General features: G+C 45.7%; 1 protein-coding gene across 3 annotated transcripts in view; it reads left to right on the top strand.

The window, feature by feature from the left end:
* Window positions 1-18,816, top strand: part of SLC25A36 (solute carrier family 25 member 36) — a 480,162-nt gene that overhangs the window by 391,855 nt on the left and 69,491 nt on the right. For 2 of the 3 annotated variants that reach the window (XM_069617778.1, XM_069617779.1), the window contains exon 6: window positions 1,343-1,409. In XM_069617778.1, coding sequence (XP_069473879.1) covers window positions 1,343-1,409 — 67 coding nt within the window. Of the gene's footprint in view, window positions 1-579; window positions 691-1,342; window positions 1,410-18,816 lie in introns of all 3 variants that reach the window. The other variant, XM_069617777.1, reaches the window with a different exon arrangement.

Below are 18,816 nucleotides of genomic sequence, written 5' to 3'. Positions count from 1 at the left end.
CATAGTTCTGGTTCTGTGTGACAGTTGGCACTGTGTAAAAAATGTTTTAAAAACAATCATAAACATTGTCATACACAGTTGCGCGAATATATTCAAAAAACCCAATGCAAATCTATGAAGGATTCTAAGCTGGAAAATAGTTTTTATCTTTGACTGTAAGGAGTTGGCCTTTAGCATCCAAGATTAAACAAGTAGTTCAGCTAGTTGTTGGAAATTACTTTTTAAAAATGGGAAGGACTAGATTTTTATAGTGACTTCAGTGTAGTCCTAATTGGTGACGGTCTGTCTGACAATACAATGTATGAATATATCCTATTAGAAGTGCATATCTGCTTTCACGCTCGGAGTCTGTTCAAATATTAAAATGCTACTGAATAGTGACAAATTATTGTAAAAGGGATATAATATGAACTGCTATTTAGGTTTGCATATGATCAGTTAAGACTCCTTGGAATTTCCATTTTGTGAAATGTGAGGGTTGGAAAATAAATGTGAATATGTAATGTTTTTAAGTAGTAATTTGCTGCCTGGCATGTTAACAATGATACTTTTAATATGTTTCCCCTCCTTTACCCTCAGACATGCCATCTGATAAGTGGCGCATGTACTGTGTGGTTCTCCACCAACTCGCTGTGTGGGACCCAGGCGGGAGCCCTCTACTCTGCTCCTCTGTTTCGGATGGTTGTGCAGGTTTGAGAGAGGCTCTCCCGTTACATTCGTTATGAAAATTCACTTTTCTGAAATTAATGGACATGAACACACGTGCTGCCTAGGCAGTTCCTTTTGTACACTTATCTTAAAATCTGAATTTTTTCATGGCGCTAACCAACAAACCAAATTGCATTTTATGTAGGTTTGTACTTCAGTTGCTTACAGTACTTAGAGTTGCAGAATCCCCTAACTGGTTACTGCATTGAAGCATGTTTTACATTTTATTTAGCTTGTTGCTGCAATATTGTTTTGTGTTGAGAATGATTGCGCTATAAAAAATGTTTTACTGTGAATAAGATGGCCATTTATAATTAAACCATTACTTCCTTTGTTTTCTGTACATTTGTGATATGTGCCACATTACATCTACAATAAAATTGCACACACCTTTTTTTCACAGCTTGTTATGTTTGTCTAATAAAGTCTACACTATATTTCATGATTGGTCCTAAGAAGTGAATGCATGTAAATGCTGACAAATGGTATGCAGCGGTTTACACATGGACCCTCTGGTCCATGGAACTATTTTTGGAAGATTAGGCCAGATTGTCTGTTGTTTAAATGTCACCTAGACTTGAAACTTGTGTTTCTCTTCCATCATAAAATCTCTCATTTTGTGATGTCCATTCAGGTTTCACTGCGATAACTGCGACCAACCCGATTTGGCTAATAAAGACACGGTTACAGCTTGATGCAAGGTAAAGAATTAAGTTTTGTAATGTATCAATATCTGAACTGTAAACAATGAAGTGGCTGACTGCAACGTTATCCTCAAAACAAATTTGTGTTTTGGCTCATGTGCAGGCAAATGTGCAGTGGAAAAAAGCATCCCTTACTTGTCTGGCTGTACTCTTACTCTCCCAGTAGTATATAGGAGAGTGGGTTGTTAAGGTTATTAAGTGGTTCATAAAATATTTTGCAAATAACGTTTTTCTTTGTGGCACCATGATCTCTTAAATTGGACGTGAATAATTGAGTTTGGCCTCCTCCGTCTTCAGGTTTTATGCTAGTCTATCTGCCCAATGCACATCTGAATTACCTATGATTTCCCCATATTGTTTTCTTGCCCTCTTTTATGTGTTGTGCTAGTAGATGCCTCCGCTACTTCCTGACCACACTTTAAAACTGTTAAATTCGAAAGGAGGGGTGCATCCAGATCATATGTACTATGTGTGGACTTCTTCATCCTTACTGCATATCTAGTCATACATTTTCTCTTTTCCCCCAAATTTGAGAAATGGGTGTGGTGTTAGCAAAAGGACAGCAGAGAGGTCTCTGTTTAGCATGGCAGTCATTGTGAATTGTTTGATTAGGAGTGAATGTGGTGTAACATGTGGAGATTTTAGTAGTGACGGGTGCACGGTTTCAAGGGATAGCTTAAGTGCAATGGTAGAGTCGTATAGTTTCACAGATTGTGGTCTGGGTTGGAGCATTGTAGAAGATATGTACATCCAAATGGGACCCCCTGTTTGCTTGTCTCCTGCAGTTTGCATGACTAGATCTAGAGCAGACTAGTTACTTGTTGATAGATTTGTCAGTTCCTCACAGTCTCGTTTAAGATTTTGATTTGATGGGTGGTAGCGCCTATTCGCCTTACGATGTGAGGAGGGAAGGGGATGAAATTCTAGCTGTGGCGTTCTTGGAATTTGGGAACTTGAGCAGGAAGTCTTAGTTACTTACCTGTAACTGTATTTCTCCAGCATTGGTATCTTTCATAGATTCACATGCTTGAATATTCCCCGTCGTCAGACTGGGAATCCTCAGTGATTTAAATAATATTAAATTGTTTTTTAATATATCCATTATTTCCATGGAAATGAGTGAGGATAGCCCACATGGTCTATGAGCCATCTACTTGTGTAGTCCCTCCAGCTCACTTTGGTCCTTTATGGCCCCAACCAATGAGGTGGAGGGCTTAAGCTCTGCCCCAGTCAGCCATATTCAGATTTTTCACTGCAGTCTAACAGACGAGAGGGAATCCTTCGGGTCTCTGAGCTTTTTGTATATTCTTTCCTGTTAGGTATATTTTTTTTACACAAATTATATTTTTTTTAGATCTCCTGTTCAAGAGCTCTCTGCTCTGTGTTTCTGGGCTCAAAAAACACTTATTTCATCAAAAAATCATCGAGTGAAATCCTCTTCAGAACATGGCTGAACTTCCAACTGCCAAGAAGCCTTCCCTATTCGGGGACTGCACGAGGTGCATGAAGAAACTTGTCTACATGAAGGATCCTCCTGATCAAAGCATCTACTGTTTATATCCTCATGATAGAAATAAATGTGACATTTGCAGGACTTTTTCCACTTGGTTTCCATAGCTGGACCATGTGGGCTATCTGCACTCATATTTTTTATGGAAATAATGGATATATTTGAAAATAAGGAATCCCAGTCTGATGACGGGGAATATTCAAGCATCTGAATCTATGACAGATACAATGCTGGAGAAGTATAGTAGTCCAAGGTTGCCATATTGGCAGCACAAACGGCGGAGAACAGCATTCTGCTGATCAGGCCTAGAAGGACATGCCATGATCTGCCGTATACTAACTGGGGACGTACTGAGGTTATTAGAAGTTCTCCTCTGGCACTAGCTTTATGACGGGCCTGAATTGCTGGTTTTAGAGCCAGAAAGATGAGCAGATTTTCACTGGTTTTATCATTGGGGCAGTGAAAGGATGTGCTCAAATGTAAGAGCTGGAGCAGTTACCACATTTTTGCTGTTTTAGTTCCGCTGCCAACATGTGTGAATGTTGTCATTGCATCAGACCTAAACCAGTTAAGTTTTGTGATTGTGACATCTTTACAATAAGAAATGCTGGTGCAGTGATTCCATTTGTGCTGGGTTTTGCTAGCTTGAAGACTGTTTGGTGCTTTCAACGGTACAAATCCTGACATTTCGCCAGTAAGGAGCCCGTCTGTTGCTCTGTTCACTGCTCTAGCACTAGAATTTGTGCAAAGTGGTACATTGATATGACAAATTATGTGCATGTTCCAGAAAGAAGTTCCCAGAGAAGAGTTGTCAGTGGCCCCACAACGACCTGTCTACTTACAGGCAGGCTGGGCCTCCTTGTTCGGCCCACCTCAGTCTGCAGTACATTTTCAGTCCATGCATGGGAGGCAATCTGTTCTGCCGCGTCCATTGCTGGTTACAGCTTCACTGCTTTTCGAGGCACAAGGCCTTCATCAGGAGCATTTGTCTATTTCTGTCAGCAGAAGATCAATGAGAGGGTCTAATTAATGCATACTATAATGGGTTACGTGAACATAATGAAAACGGACCATGATATAATGGAACTCTGCCAGCATGGCAACATGTAAACTGGCAATAAAATGCTAAGAAGGCATGCTAGTCTTTAATCAATGTGCATAATGTAGACTAGTACTGATAACCCAAATGGGGTTTCTGGAAACCAGCAGTGGTGCCTACTTGGTGCAGTTTGGTGAACTGATAATGCGTAACCTATGTTCAAATGTGCATACATAAAATAAAGAGACAATTGTATTCATTCATCAAAATGTTTGGTGAATTAAAGTGCTGTTATCACTTAGATTTTTATATGTTCCGACATAGAGTAGTCTCTTATCTCAGCTTCACATATAAAATTGATGAATGACATAATGCTCACACTATAAAAGGACTTAACATGCATATGTTTCCAGACCCTGATGGGTGCTAGAAAAGCAGCTGTTTGTTGTGCATCTGAAAGAAACATTGGTTTTAATGGTTACTGTGGATGCATTGCATACGTACAGTGACCGATTTTCTTGTGTTCATAAGCTTATGTAAATTGGTTTACTTAAATTACTAGTCAAAAAAGCAAATCTAACAAAAACATCCCCAGAGAAGAAAGAGGGAACTGACGACCTTTGAAAAGTAAGGTTACGGCCAGGGTGACTTTCTTAATCTTGCTCTAGGCAATGGAAATTAGAACTAGTTGTGGATGTTGCTGATGCCTTTTTTATTTAGGGGCATGTCCAGACTGTCAGGAATACAATATGTGGAGGTCCCTGCAAAATATTTAGAGCCAAATCTTTTAAATGCTTTTATGGGCCTGCATGTTTTTCAGGCAACCCTCAAGCATTTGGGATGAAAGGTTCACAGGGACTACAATTAACCGAATAATCATCATGAAGGTAAGTTTGTTTTGTCATTGTTGTTCTTCATTTCCTCATCAGTCCATATCATACCATTTGTGACCTTTAGTCACTTTCTCTCTAGTGCTGAATAGTGATCAAGGGTGTGAGAAGGGGCATTTTTTTAGCATTGGTTTTTCTACCCTTAATCTACCAGCTGCCCACACATTCTCCTAAAGGGCTTAAAGAAGACAATATGCTTCCTTCGTGGGTGTTTCTGCTCCCCAGCATTAGGGCTATGGTGGGATTAGCAATAAAGGGCTACCAAAATGGTCTTTATGTTGACACAAACTTTATTCGACGTAAGCCATAAAAGCATAAATAGTTTACAACATTAAAAGCATATGATAAAATACATTAAAACCCATTATCTATTACATGTCATGACCTAAAAGGTTTGGGCAAGGATAAAAAATCTGATTTAAAAAGTCACATAACCATAAAATGCAATCGAGCCCCAGCAGATTTTAATCATAAAGTGCGATATGTGTACATGGTATGCTGTGGATAAGGTATTCGGCTAGAGGCAACGGGATATAAACTCAGTTTAACAACACCGACTCAATAATGTTTGTCTGCCTAATCCACCTCTAGTGCAAAATATGCCACATTGAGATCTCCTGGGACTTTACAGAATCTCAATGCCAATTCTAGTCTCCTTATGTTGTTCACTTTTAGGAGTGGGAAAAGATAACTTGCCCTCAGAGCTCTGTATCCAACGTAGAGCAACACAAGGTCAGTGACCATTTGTTCCACAGCACCACAAGCCGGACAGCTGGTGTTGCCAGACAGGCCCCATTTTGATGTTAAGGCTGCCACTCGTGGCGTATTGTTGCAAAGCTGGGTGTACAATGCTTGCACATATTCTGGGGCGATCACATCCAGATACAGTTCAAAGCCCAGATTGGTTTTGAGGCTTAAATAGATGTGGCCTTCATTTGGCTCAGGATTGCTTCCGTGCTTACACTGTTTAGTAGATTCTTTGAAGACATGTTGATGGATTCAGGGGAGTTCCAACAGTTAATAAAATGCAGTCTGGTGCGGTCTGAGCACAAATACCCAAACAAGGGGGGTGAACTTGTGCCAGTCAGACATAACATGTTTCAGAGCTGGTTGATATTTCACCAGATTGGGGTTGGACCAGATCTGTATCCAATGTAACAGCGGCCTCAACCCTGATAAACTGGCAATGGGGATAGAGGTTACATTCCCAGCGTATGCTCGCCAGTGGTGCTCCTGAAGGTTGCATCAATAACGTTTTAATGAATTTTCTTTCTGCCACACTAAGACGGGGAGCTTTTGTATGACCCCACGGCTGTTCTTTAATTGTGCCTTGCCTTTGGTTGCCAGAAACCCAGTGGATACTGAACAGATATGACCTTGTTCTGAGGCTGTTGCTTGTATCTCTTCTTGCTGATCTTGCTGTTCTGCATTTGCTCTTACCATACACCTTCCCTTTCAAACCCCTCGCCCCCTTCTCACATAGGTTGTTTGGTTGACTGACTTTGTAGCCCACCGCAAGCACTGTCTGGTACTACTGGTCCCAGAAGCCCTTGGGACCGGTTTATATAGAGGACTTGCTCTCTGAAGAACTGGGATAGGTCAGCAGAGGAAAAATCAATGCCCACCCTGCAGCTGACATCCAGATGCGATGCAATGCGACACTGGCTTGAGGCCTGTGTTCCGGTCTTGTCTCAGACAAGTCTGGGCTTCATTCGCTCTTGCCATACACCTTTGTCCTTGAAAAGTGACTGGAGAGAAATGGTCTGCTGCCTTTGATCTGTTGACTTGGTTGAAAGTTGGTTCCCAGCTGCTATCATGGAGAGGCTTAAGGTCCCAGAAACCTTTTGGACTGCCTCCTGCAGAGGACATGCACCCTCCAAAGTCAAGGACTGTCAAACTATACTGAAGGTTCCTCTCATTTACCAGATGCTCTCGGCCAGGCATGTAAGGCAAGGGCATTGAAAGAAAGGCGATGCCTGTTGGCTTCAGTTGATGCTTTCCATGTTCTTGGCTGCATTCATGTGGGTGGGTATGGACCCCCTTTCTAAAGATCACCTGACTGCACTTTGATACCTTCATTCGGCACTACCACTCAACACCATAGTAAACATTGCCAGTTTGGGCCTCTCCTTCAAATGCCCCCTCCCTCTCTGCCATCAAAAGTGGGTTCATTAATTGACGCTCGGCAGTGCATAATGCCGCCAACATGTCATTTATTAACTGACCTACATTGGTTTCATGAGTTGTTTCTCACTTTTCTTCACTCCTTGGTTCCACTCAACTACTCTATTTCAAAAACAGGCGCGAAGTCGAGGGTTTGGGGTTGTGATCATTCGCTATTCTCTGGCGGTTCCAGAAGGCAGCCACCTTTTTAACATGCCTGTTTGCATCTGCTTAGCTGTAAAAAGCTGATGGAATGATCAAGTATGCATGTCAGCCTTTGAAAATCTCCTTATTATGCTGCTTGTTGCTGCTAGGTGATTTTAATATTCTCTTTGAGATCTTCAAAACTGCACTTATGTCCACTTGGTCAAGCATCTGCGATTCCCTAGTGCGGACAGTGCTTGCACACGGACCGGCCTAGCAGAGTCTACGTCCTGGATCTTTCTTTCCAAAGGCATATACATTAACCAGCAACCTTTGCATCTAGACATCTGGTCCAGCCATATACTTCTGCCCCCATCCTTCTCATTATCTCTTTCCTGGTCCACTGGTTTCTCAGGGTTTCACCTCCTTCGGTCATGAACAAGAGAATTCATGCCCACACTGATATCAAAAAGCTATTCAGAGTTCGAGGCCTACATCGCACCAACCCTGCAATCTTAGTTTTTTTCCTGCCCTATGCAACCGGGTTCTCCCTCTCTGCAATTGATACACATGCATTTTGCAGGGAACAGGGGATTTGTTCCAAAGCGGTTGTCCCTTCTTACCGCCTCACTAGAATTCCACCCTTTCACCTTTCCCTAGGGCCTGTACTTTACTAGTCAATAAAATCCACCTTTGTATATTTTCCCGCCAGCTCAAATTCAACGATAACCTCCTTCTTTCCATCCCTAGAACTTCTTGCAACTACCGGAGAAGGCAGAATCTTTAGTGTTTGTGGCATACATTAATGGAATAATGTGACAGAGTTCTGGCTGAACCCAACCATCGCCCTTTCAGAACCGGTCTGAAAAACATTTGTTCTGGCAGCTTAGTCCCATGCCTCTACTTTGATCTCAGAGCAAGAGAACAAAGGTTTGAATTACGACGCTGCAGTGTGTGCTTTATTAACTGTACTACTCCCTGCCCCATATCCTGCTTTTGAAAAGGATCCAACTAAAATATGCAATAGTAGGTCCCTTAATGCCAGAATTTACTGAGAATCGCCACTGTTTGATCTTAAAATCTCATTTGTGAGAGCATGCTCTGCATGTCATCCACTGAAAGGACTGTTGACAAGCTGCAGAATTCAGCTCATTCTTGATTTCAGATCATTGCTCGGTGTGCAGTGGTGGCAGATTAATTGTTCTCTGAAGAAGATCCTGTGCGCAAAGCTTTGTGGTGGACAAACAGCTCAATGGCACCCAAGTCCTGCATGCAGGAAACTGTAAAACAACACATATTGTGACAGGACTAACTCACCCCTCCCTTTGCTGCCAGACTTTTGCAATCCTATTTAAAGCATATTTTCTACTTGGTGAAATCTCTGATCCAAAAAATGATGGAACGGGCACCATGAAGTGATCACTCACACCCCACTATCAAGCGGGCAAGCCCTTTCTGTGGCCTCTTGTATTTTTAAGTCTGGGAATGAGCACCCAGTCCATTGGCAGAAGACGCCCCTCATTTCAAAGTCCTTTGTACCAACAGTTAATTTTTGCTACGCATTTCACTTGCTGTGCATAATTTGCCATCTACCAGCCATCTGCTGTACTAAAGCATGTTTTTCTGCAGTTTAAAAGCAGCAATTGGATAGTCCATGCACCTTACACCATGCTCCTGCAAGCAGACTCTACCTGCATAGCATTTTTTTCTTTTTCTAACTACTGGGTTCTGTCATGTGAAAGTTCCCCAGTGCTTTAAACAAGAGGACTGCATAAGAGAATTCATTGTCTAATACCAAAAACAGACTTCTGGCAAATGGCAAGAATGTGGGATTTTCTGTATCCAGCCAACTCAGGGCAGCTTATTGTGACAAATTGAGGGAATTTTTACCCCACGAGGTAGCCTTCCCCACGGCCCCCACCCCTGTGAGGCTATGGAGGTGAGCTTGCTCCTCAACACCCTTTTTAGGGGTCAAGGCAACTGGGACCTCCCTGAGAGAGACTCTCCCTGTGGGGACAAGGACTCTGTTTCTGTCTCGAACTCCCTGATGGCCTCCAAGTATGACGTGAAATTATATCATGAAGGACAAGAAATGGAAGCTATCCCTTTAAATTCAAGTCCCCAATTGACTGCGACAAGGAGGCTGAAAAGTTATGAGACCAACAAGTGAGAGAGGACACTGTCACAAATCCTTAGATGTTGTCCCTTCTCCCCGAGGGGGAGCCCCTTCCCCTGAGGCCATGGAGGTTAGGCCGCTACATGATAGCGCCCGCCCTTGCCCCCCAAACCCCCCCAGGCAGTGGTTCGCAGTGTGTTGATCTCATGGGGAGGGATCTCCCCCTATGGGACTAGGGACAACTATCCGGGGAGAACGCAGTATGTCCAGACTACACACTCCCTAATCCCCTTTACATGGCACACTAGTTACCCACACTTTCATGTATTTGGGTACAGTAGATAACACAACCCTCATGAGAAAAACACTGAGACTAGGAAGAATAGGGACTATCCACCAGATTTTGTAAGGCAGGCATGGTATCAGTGAAGACACGCAAGTGATCAATGTTCAAGTGTATATTGAACTTCAATGGATTAGTTGAACGCCTATCTAATCCTAAATATAAGGATGGGAGCAAGCCACAACCATCAAATAACGCAGTCCTAGTGGAGTCTGTCAAAATAAGTGCCGGACCACTCTGTCTCGAATGTTGTGTCGTCTTTGCTACAGTTCAAACATCCATGAGCCAATAGGCTGTTCTAGTGTCTTTCATCACACGCGTTCAGCAAACTTTATCCTTGCTCTTTGTATACAGTGTGGCTACATGTAACCTTGACTTCAACACAGAACGGTCTTGCATCGGTTTCCCCAACTCCCTGGTTCTGTCCTTTCTTTGATCTTGGAGCCAAAGATGATACCACACAGCTGCTGCTTCTCTCCTGCTCTATCAGCTGTGCAGCAGGGCCCCGGGTATCTCTGACACACAATACAGGATTCTTCAGTCAGTTTCTTGGGCTTGTGCTCTGAAATCTAAAGGTATCTAGAAAATCACGGCTTTCTGCCTGAAAGGTCAAGGGTATCTCCCTCCTTGTGTACTCTTCCTGGGTTGCCGTCTTTCTTCCCTCGTTCGGCTGCCGTCTCCAAACTGCTGTTCCTTCGTGTGCTTTGCCTCACTCAAGAGTGTGCTCTCTGTGGGGAAGTTTAATGGAAGTCGGGTGTGAATGATTACCATTAATTGCCTTACTTTGCCTGACCATAATAGGGGGACATGTCCGGTACATGGCTCGGGTGTGAGTCTGTTTTCTCTCGGAGCGGGCTGCCCATGTGAAAATGTTCGTGCTGGAAAAGGAGGGGGGGAGGGTTGGCTGTGCTATATATCCTACTGGGTAGGATGGGTTAAAGGTGTTGCAGGGAAATGTGGGATACTGTGTCTTGCCATCAGGTGACCCACTCCTGCTCCCGAGGACCCCTCACCCAGGTGATCCTCCCGCACTGGTCCACCCCAAGGGTCTGGAACCAAAGGCAATGCCTGTGCTCTGGCCACCTGAGAGAAAGACCCCCAGGCACTAGCTGGTGAGCCACCTTCTGGTTTCTCACAACATACACTGGAAGACTGGGAAAAGGAAGATTCTCCAACTAACCCACTAGATTGACGATGTCAATACTGGTACTAAGAAGTGCAGAACCATCAGCAATGCCCTGCAGAACCAAAGTAAGCTCTCCTGTCATTGTGAACACTGTATGAGCATAAACAGTGAGGAGGCACTTGAAACAATGTTCAGCCCTCCCTGCAGGAACACAGAGAAGTCATCCCTGGCGGAACCGGGATCGTGAGAGCCGGATAAGACTGACTGGGAAGCTTACCAGCCTGCTGGGAAGCTCTGCCGTTATCAGAGGTTGGACGGCCCAGTAGGCCAGGAGCCAACCTTCAGATGGCAAAGACAGCACCGTCACGGTCAGAGGCAGATACGCAGCGGACGAGGAGCAGAGTGCTGCATAGGCGCTGCAGCATATGGAAAGGTCGAACAAAGCCTGCAGGAACCCAACTAGAGGCATGAAAAAGACACACCACCCAGAGAGCGTAGGCAAGGCCCTCACAGGTACCAGGGTTGCCAGAATGCTTTGTGGGATTTGGAAGGGTTCAAGAGATGGGAAAGTCAGGTCTGGGACACGCTCCCAATTGAGAAGGGCATCACAAATCCTCTTCTGTGGCGCAGCACCTGGCAGGAATTAACCAGGTCTGCCAAAGGAAAGCAGCAGAATCCTACTGTTCTGTGAACCACACCTACAGGCCAGCAAAACACGGTGAAAGGAAGACCAGGGGGAAGAGAAGCATACACCCTGGCATTGCAAACTGACTCTGAAAACTTGAGAAGAGCTTAGGGAAGGGTGTAATTCTCCCAAACTTTGTCAACTGTGGCAAAGAGCCTGTAAAAGATCAGGGGAAGGAAGCCATACCCCCTGGTGTGTACTGTGAAGCCATCCCAAAGAAGGCCCGGGGAAGTGAGTAATTCCCCTGGCACTGTCAATGTATTGAGAAAAACATACCTGTAGAAGGGAGGCATTCTCCAGGAACCGAATAGTGAAGAAAACGCTGTGCAATATGGAATGTTGTTGTTTGAGTTGGAACTTTACCTTTTGAGTTTGAACTGAGACTGCTGTAGTAACACAAACTGGAACTTTGTTTTGTATCTTGGAAAGGAAGTCATTCTCAGGCGAAGTTACCACCTTCAATTGGAACTATAGTTCATTGTAAAGAATGGAACCATTCTCTGGAGCAAGAAGATCCACTAATACCTCTTTAGTATTCGTTACAAGTGTGAGGGACAGAAGTAGGTATTTTGACACACGACGGTGGACTGTCAATTTACTGGGACATCCTGACAGAATCCTTAGTTGAGGCGGGGAAACCCTCTTAAGAGTTGGGGAGAGATGGGTATCCTCTTTATTTGTATTAAATAAAAGTTTATGCCAACAAGCATGCCACCTGTGTGTCAGTCTCTCCTCCTTCTGCACCCTTTCAAGCCTGAGAGCAGAGAGAGGGCTGAGAGAGGGTGCAAACCTACGAGACACAGGGATAGCTCCCTGTGTATAACAAAGCTGAAGGAGGTGGGTCTCTGGGAGTACGCAGAGCTGACGTGCAACAGAGATGCTCCAGTGCGGAACCAGAAATGATGAGCAACCAGCATGCAAGAGTGGAAGAAAGCCAAGGTAGGCAGAGAAGAAAGAGCTGTGTTGGCGTGATGGAATCAGTGGTTGGCAGTCTACACGTACAACTGCATCAAGACCATCCAGGGGAGTAAACGGCTCCCTGTCAGTCACAATCCCTGTGATGTCCCAAAGACAATAACTGCGCACATCCAGGAAAGAGATGCTGTGGAATGCAAGCTGCGGAGCGGCAACGAGAAGGAAAGAGAAAGGGCCTACAGATACCACCGACGTTGCCCCGGAACGCAGAAGGTAAAACTGGGAATGGGAATACCAGCAAGCCAAGCAGGACTCGTAAATTAAGCGAAACTCGTCCCAATACTAGTGGGAAAACTATTGTAAATAATCCAGTGAAACAGAACTGTGTGAATGAGATTAGATGAAATCCGATTATCATAAAGTGGTAAAGAAATACAATTGGTGGCTTATAACTTTGGGGAAAAGGGAAGGCCCTCCCATTTCACAAAGATAAGCATACAGAAAAGCGACTTTTGGGGAGAACAAACCTATGAAACCAGAAAGCCCAAACTCGTACATGAAACTGCCACTCATTCAAAACCCTCCCAGTCAATGTATAAGCAAACTTTGTAGACTGTCCCACCAAAGGGTATGCCTTGGGCTTCCTGGAATTATTCAGCAACTCTACTATGAAGCTAGTGGACACTCATACCCTCTTTAAATCCAGCCAGCCTTAGATCAAGCCATCCGCCACATAGTACACCCCGAGCTAGCCTCCAACAAACGCTCAGTCAGAGCCCTAAAGAAACTGTGGCACAAAAACCATAACTTGAGAGACCTCATCAACCTCAAATCTCTACACGCCAACCATAGGGTTCTGATTAGAGGCAAAAGCTGCTTGCTACTGCACCACGGCTGGGGCACCCTCTAACAGGAGCAAAGCCCTCTTTGACGTAGAAACGCCTTGTACCAAACCCTCCTCGATCTGATGTACCAGCAACAGAAAAATTTGACAGAATCAACACATTTTTTAATTAAAAAAATTGTCAAAGTCTGAGAGACCATCGAATCAACCTCACAGCATTAGCATCCCTTGCACTCAGGCTCACGCACACTGACCCGGGACCAAATTATCTCCTCTTTCCCCTGGATCTCCTAAAAATGGCCTCCCTCAAGCCTACTTCTCAGTCTGATAAAATTCTGGCATCCATCATAAAACAATTGACGGGCCCAGTGATCAATGGACTTCTCAGCATCATCCATGCCTCCCTCGCAGAAGGATCAATCCCAGACACCCTCAAGACTGGTATCGTACAACCTCTTTTGATAAAACCAACCCTAGATCCAGACGATCTGGCCAACTACAGGACCATTACAAACTCCCATTTATTGGCAAAATCTTGGAAAAAGTAGTTGCTACACAACTACTTGCCAGAATCAAAATACTCCACCTCCTAAATGACTCAGTGAGGGTTCCGCCAGAGTCTTGCATCAAGACAGCCACCATCCAGATGGTGGATGATGCTCTCCAAATCATGGATAGGGGCTCATTCTTCTTGGCCTCTCGGCTGCATTCGACAGTCAACCCACTGCATCCTTCTCTCCCTCCTTGCTGACGGGATAGGATTCTCTGTCCCTGTCCTGAATTGGTTTAACTCCAACTGCTCAGGCAGACACCAGGCTGTCCAGATGAACTTGTTGCTTTCTAATAGACTCCAGGTCTCAGGAGTCCCCCAAGGCTCCATCCTCTCGCCAACAATCCTTTCTAACCTTTACATGAAGCCTCAGGGCACTCATCAAAGATCCCAATATAGCCATCCACCAATACGCAGACAGTACTTAGTTGTACATGAGAGTAAATAGCGCACAGGAAATCATTTGTCTCTGCGATTTCCAAGCCATCATCCAGTCCTGCATGTTGGCTACCTAACTCAAACTAAACGCACCCATGACTGAATTCGTCCTCATGTTCTTGTGCTAAAAAACTTCACAATGACTCAATGATATGCACCTAGAATGAATTTATCCACAACTCTGACTCTAAAAAATCCTTAGGCTTCACCATTGACAGCAATCGGTCCTTCCAGAAGCACAAAGCCAAGAAGGCCCAAATAGCCTGGCTCAGAATCTCTACCCTTTGAAAAATCAAACCCTTCATCCTGCCGCAGGACTTCTGGACCATAATGCAGGCCTGTGTGGTCTCACACATCGATGGGTGAAATGCTCTCCTGACAGGGGACGCAGCTGATCACTTGGATCCCCTAAAAGCAGTCCACCACCCTGCAGCACATCTTATTATGGGAGCATGGACATTTTGACCAAATTACCCCCATCCTACACGAACTACATTGGCTTCCACTCCAAGCCAGGATACTTTTCAAGACTGCATGCATCATCTAGGAAGCATTCATGAGCGGCACACCAGCGTACCTGATGGCTAAGCTCCACATATGTGTTGGCGCACGCTACTCGCACAGCAAATGGACCAACCAGCTTCAATCACACTGGCAATGGTGGCAGTCACCACTGCCTTGAAAGTTTTCCTGCAAGTGATCTGCAGCTGAGACACTCCTGCTGGATGCAATTCTGCCTGTTCTCATACTCGCAAATGTGCAAGCCACCACACACATCTGCAGCTGAACGGGCGTAGGATAAGAGATGGAAGAGTTAGTCTTGGGGCTCTTCACCAGCGCGATAGTAACACCCTCAGGACCGTAGATCTTCTGATCTTCCAGTGCTCTGACGTCAGAAACCCTCCTTCATGACAGCAGACACATTAGCATTGCTAGCTTCCCGACGGCTGTCATCGAGAGGTACTTGTTCACCGGCCAGCTCGCCAGGAACTGTAGTACTACATTCACGTCCGATAGGTAGGCATATTTCGGGACCGGGGGAACACAGAACTGCGCTCGTTTCATGGGCCTAACTATCGCTCGGTGATGATCTAGTGGCGCACCTTCCACAGCTGTGTCCAGCTGACATTGTCGATCTATAGACCCTTACTGTCCTGAAGCCTTTGCCATCTTCCAGGAGGGAGGCTAGAAAGTTGAGTACTGCTACTACAGGGTCCGAAATGGGAGGAATACTTCTCCCCTTGCACGAGTGCTCTGACCTGCCCCATGCTGCGTTATAGCTCCTGCGTGTTGAAGGGGCCCAGGAGTCCAAGATGAGCTGGGCAGCGTAGCTCCAAATGCCTGGCATCGCCCATCTTCTCACGACAACTTACAAGCTATCAGTGGGTGTGTGTCCCTCGCTCTCAGAGGATGAAACAACCCTGCTGGGTCCTTGAGCAGGTGTATCTGATGAGAGAATCTGTGGAAAATCTGAAGAAAGTTCCATCAGAGCTGGAAATCATACTTGCAACACCCAGATGGGTGCCACAATCACTATTCTCGCTCTCTGCCAACTTTCGCCAGAGCCCTGCTCAGCACAATGAAGGGTGGAAACGCATCGTGCACTCATCGGCCCTAGTCTTGTAAGAACGCACCGGTCTCTAGTGTGCTTGGGTCTAACCTCCAGCTGAAGAATATGGTCTCCTGCGTGTTCAGTTTGGACACAAATAGGTCCATGTGAATCGGTCCCCATAACTGACCCATCTGCCGGAAGACTCCCCTGTCATGTTTCCAGTCATTGGAATCAGTCGGGTAGCGCAAGTTCCAGTCCTCTACAACGTTGAGAGACCATGGGAGGTACTCTGCTGTAACTGAAATCCCAGATTACAGGCAGTAGTGCCAAAAGTCCTCTGCCAGCTCTGCAAGGAGTCTGGACTTTGTCCCCGCTAGGTGGTTTATGTACTTGACTGCTGGTATGATGATCATCTTTAGGAGGATGCAGCAGTTCTCCCTGTCTTATGTAAACGCCCTTATCACGAAGGGCCCTGCTAACAGTTCTAGACAGTTTATATGTGGGTATAGGTCTTCAAGGGGTCCATTTGCCCATTGTCTCTAGTTTGCCGCACCTGGCTCCCCAGTCTGCTGTGCTGGCATCTGACTCTAATTCTGGCCTGTCTCTGAAAATGGCATGTCTGTTCCATGCTTCCATGTTCTGTAGCCACCATAGTAGCTCTGTGTTTGATTCCTGATCTAAAGGAATCATTTGCTGGTACCTCAGACCCTGCTGCAGATGCCTGATCTTCAGTGTCTGCAGGGCTCTGTATTATAGAGGTCCTGGAAATATGGCCTGTATGGAAGACGCTAACAGCCCTTCTACTCTCGCTAATGAGAGGAGGGAGATTACCTCTTTGTCGAGACACAACTAACTCCTTTTTGATAACGTGTATCTTCCTCATTGGCAGCTCCAGTGTCGCTTTCCTTGTGTCCGAGACATAGCCTAGGAAGTCTCTTGATTAAGACCCCAGGGACGACAGGAGGATTCTTACCCATCCTGTCTGATGGATCAAGGTCGTCTTGTTGTCTGCTAGAAGGCAAATATCGTTGATGTATAGTATTATGTGTACGCCCTTTTTCTCTTGTGGCCGCTGCTACCGGTCTCATCAGCTTGGTAAAAGCCCACGTGGCCTAATCGAGGACGAAAGGTAGCGATTTGAATTGTCAGAATTACCCTTCCAGCTGAGCGTCAGGAATGGACGATACTCTGCCGCCACTGGGATCATCAGGAATGTGTCCATTTGATCTTTTCTGGCTAGCCAGTCGTCTTTTCTGAGAATGTCCCTTAGCTGGTGAATGACTTGCATCTTGAAGTGTCTGTAAATCACCCAGCTGTTCAACTCTTTCAGGTGTATAACCGGTCGTACTTTCTCTTTCCTGTGAACTAGGAACATATTGCTCACAAATTTGGGAGCCTGTGTGCCACATAGCTCAATTTCTGCCTTCCTTATGAGCTACCTTCATCATTATCTGGGTGAGTCTGCTGTGAAGGAGCACTTGTTTTGCCTGCAACATGTAAATTGGGCCTTGCCAGACTGCCTGGATCAAGGTTTGGATGAACTCTAGGTGGAACCGCCGGGCTGTTTGCAGCACCCATGTGTCGCTACATAGTGCGTGCCAATTTTACCAAAATCTCCAGGGAGATATGCATGCCAACAAACCTCCCCATCTCTTTGCTGAATGCCTCCCCGAAAAGGAGTCCCTGAGCTGCTTCTTGTGCCTTGTAGGTGGCGAGATGGCTCAATTTGACATCGATCTTCAGGTGGAGCCTTCTCCGTCTTTCCGAGGAGATGGTGCAGTTGGCATTACCTAGCAAGCATGCCGCTCACTGTGCCCAACTGGCTAACGTCTCAAAGTCCACTTCTTCCCGCCATGTCCCTGGTGGGCTCAGCCAAGTCTGTAATCTTAGCTGTGGGTCTGGTGAGGTCCAGCAGCTTTTCTGGCAACTCTTTCAGGACATATCTATACCTTTCCTCAGATCCTTTGCTGTCTTTGCTGTCTTTGTAACAAAAGTGATAATTTTGGGGTTAAGTTCAGGGGCTTCGGCCACCTTGCCCGCCAAATCTGGGCATGAGCTGTCTGACCCTCATGCTCAACCTGGTATCCTTATCTAGTGGCTTCCTGATCCACTGTTTGGGAATTTAAATAGCGCTACGAATCCTCAGGTATCTGAGCGCTGCTTATTTCCCACGGTGTGTGGTGCTCATTTATCGACCTCGGAAGGATGAATGGCTGAGTTTGGCCCTGCCGGGATTCAAACCTGTGTCGGCATGCTCTGCACGGATGTCAAAGCAAGCGCTCTACTCGCTGTGCTATCTGACCGGCATGATGATACTGTGCCATGTATTTCTCCTCTATGGATGAGGGTTGCCAATCCGAGGATCTAGGGTTCCTGATCTCATCTGGATCGAACGTGTGCAACATTTCTGTTTCCAGGACCTCCAGGTTTTTCTCTTTCCTGGATCTCTTACCGCCCACTGGGGCTGGTCTCTCTTCCTCATGCTTACTGTCCTCTTCCTGCGAGGAAGCAGCTTCTGGTGGCTTTCTGCCAGTGTCGCCCATATTGTCTTTCCCGGGGGCAGGGGTCAGGAGGCTTGGCACCGCTGCCCTTTGGAGGAAAACCTCTTTCACGTTACCAAAGGCGTGAGGGGCTCGTTGATAGACCCCATAACATGGACCCAGGAGTAGAAGAGATTTTCCTCTTCCGGGTAGTGTTACTCCCCTGAGGGCTCTTCTCTTGAACAGTGGCCTTCGCAGAAGTGCTTTAATTACATCTCTGGGTTCTTTTACTCTTTCGTCCCAAGATAGTCTAGGGTGGCCAGTCTCTTGTATCAGTCTTACTCTCTCTGCCACAGCCTCCACCAGTGAATTCCCAAGCACCTGTTTAAAACTGAGTGCCAGATCGCTCTCTGTCTGCCCCTCTTCACTCATATTCTGATATGCTTGGTGATTGAAGGGGCTTCTTAGAAGTGCTGGGTGGCAATGCCTGAACTTCAGCAGGCTGAGGTGCATGTCCGCCTGAATAAATGGGTGATTTGCAAGTGGCTTTAAATGCACCCGCAGTAGTTATACTGCTTTTCCCCTGCTCAAGCTGAGTATACATTTAAT

This window comes from Ambystoma mexicanum, chromosome 10, assembly GCF_040938575.1.
Source record: "Ambystoma mexicanum isolate Mex_15411 chromosome 10, UKY_AmexF1_1, whole genome shotgun sequence".
NCBI lineage: Eukaryota > Metazoa > Chordata > Amphibia > Caudata > Ambystomatidae > Ambystoma > Ambystoma mexicanum.
This window is presented reverse-complemented; position numbering and strand designations above follow the sequence as displayed.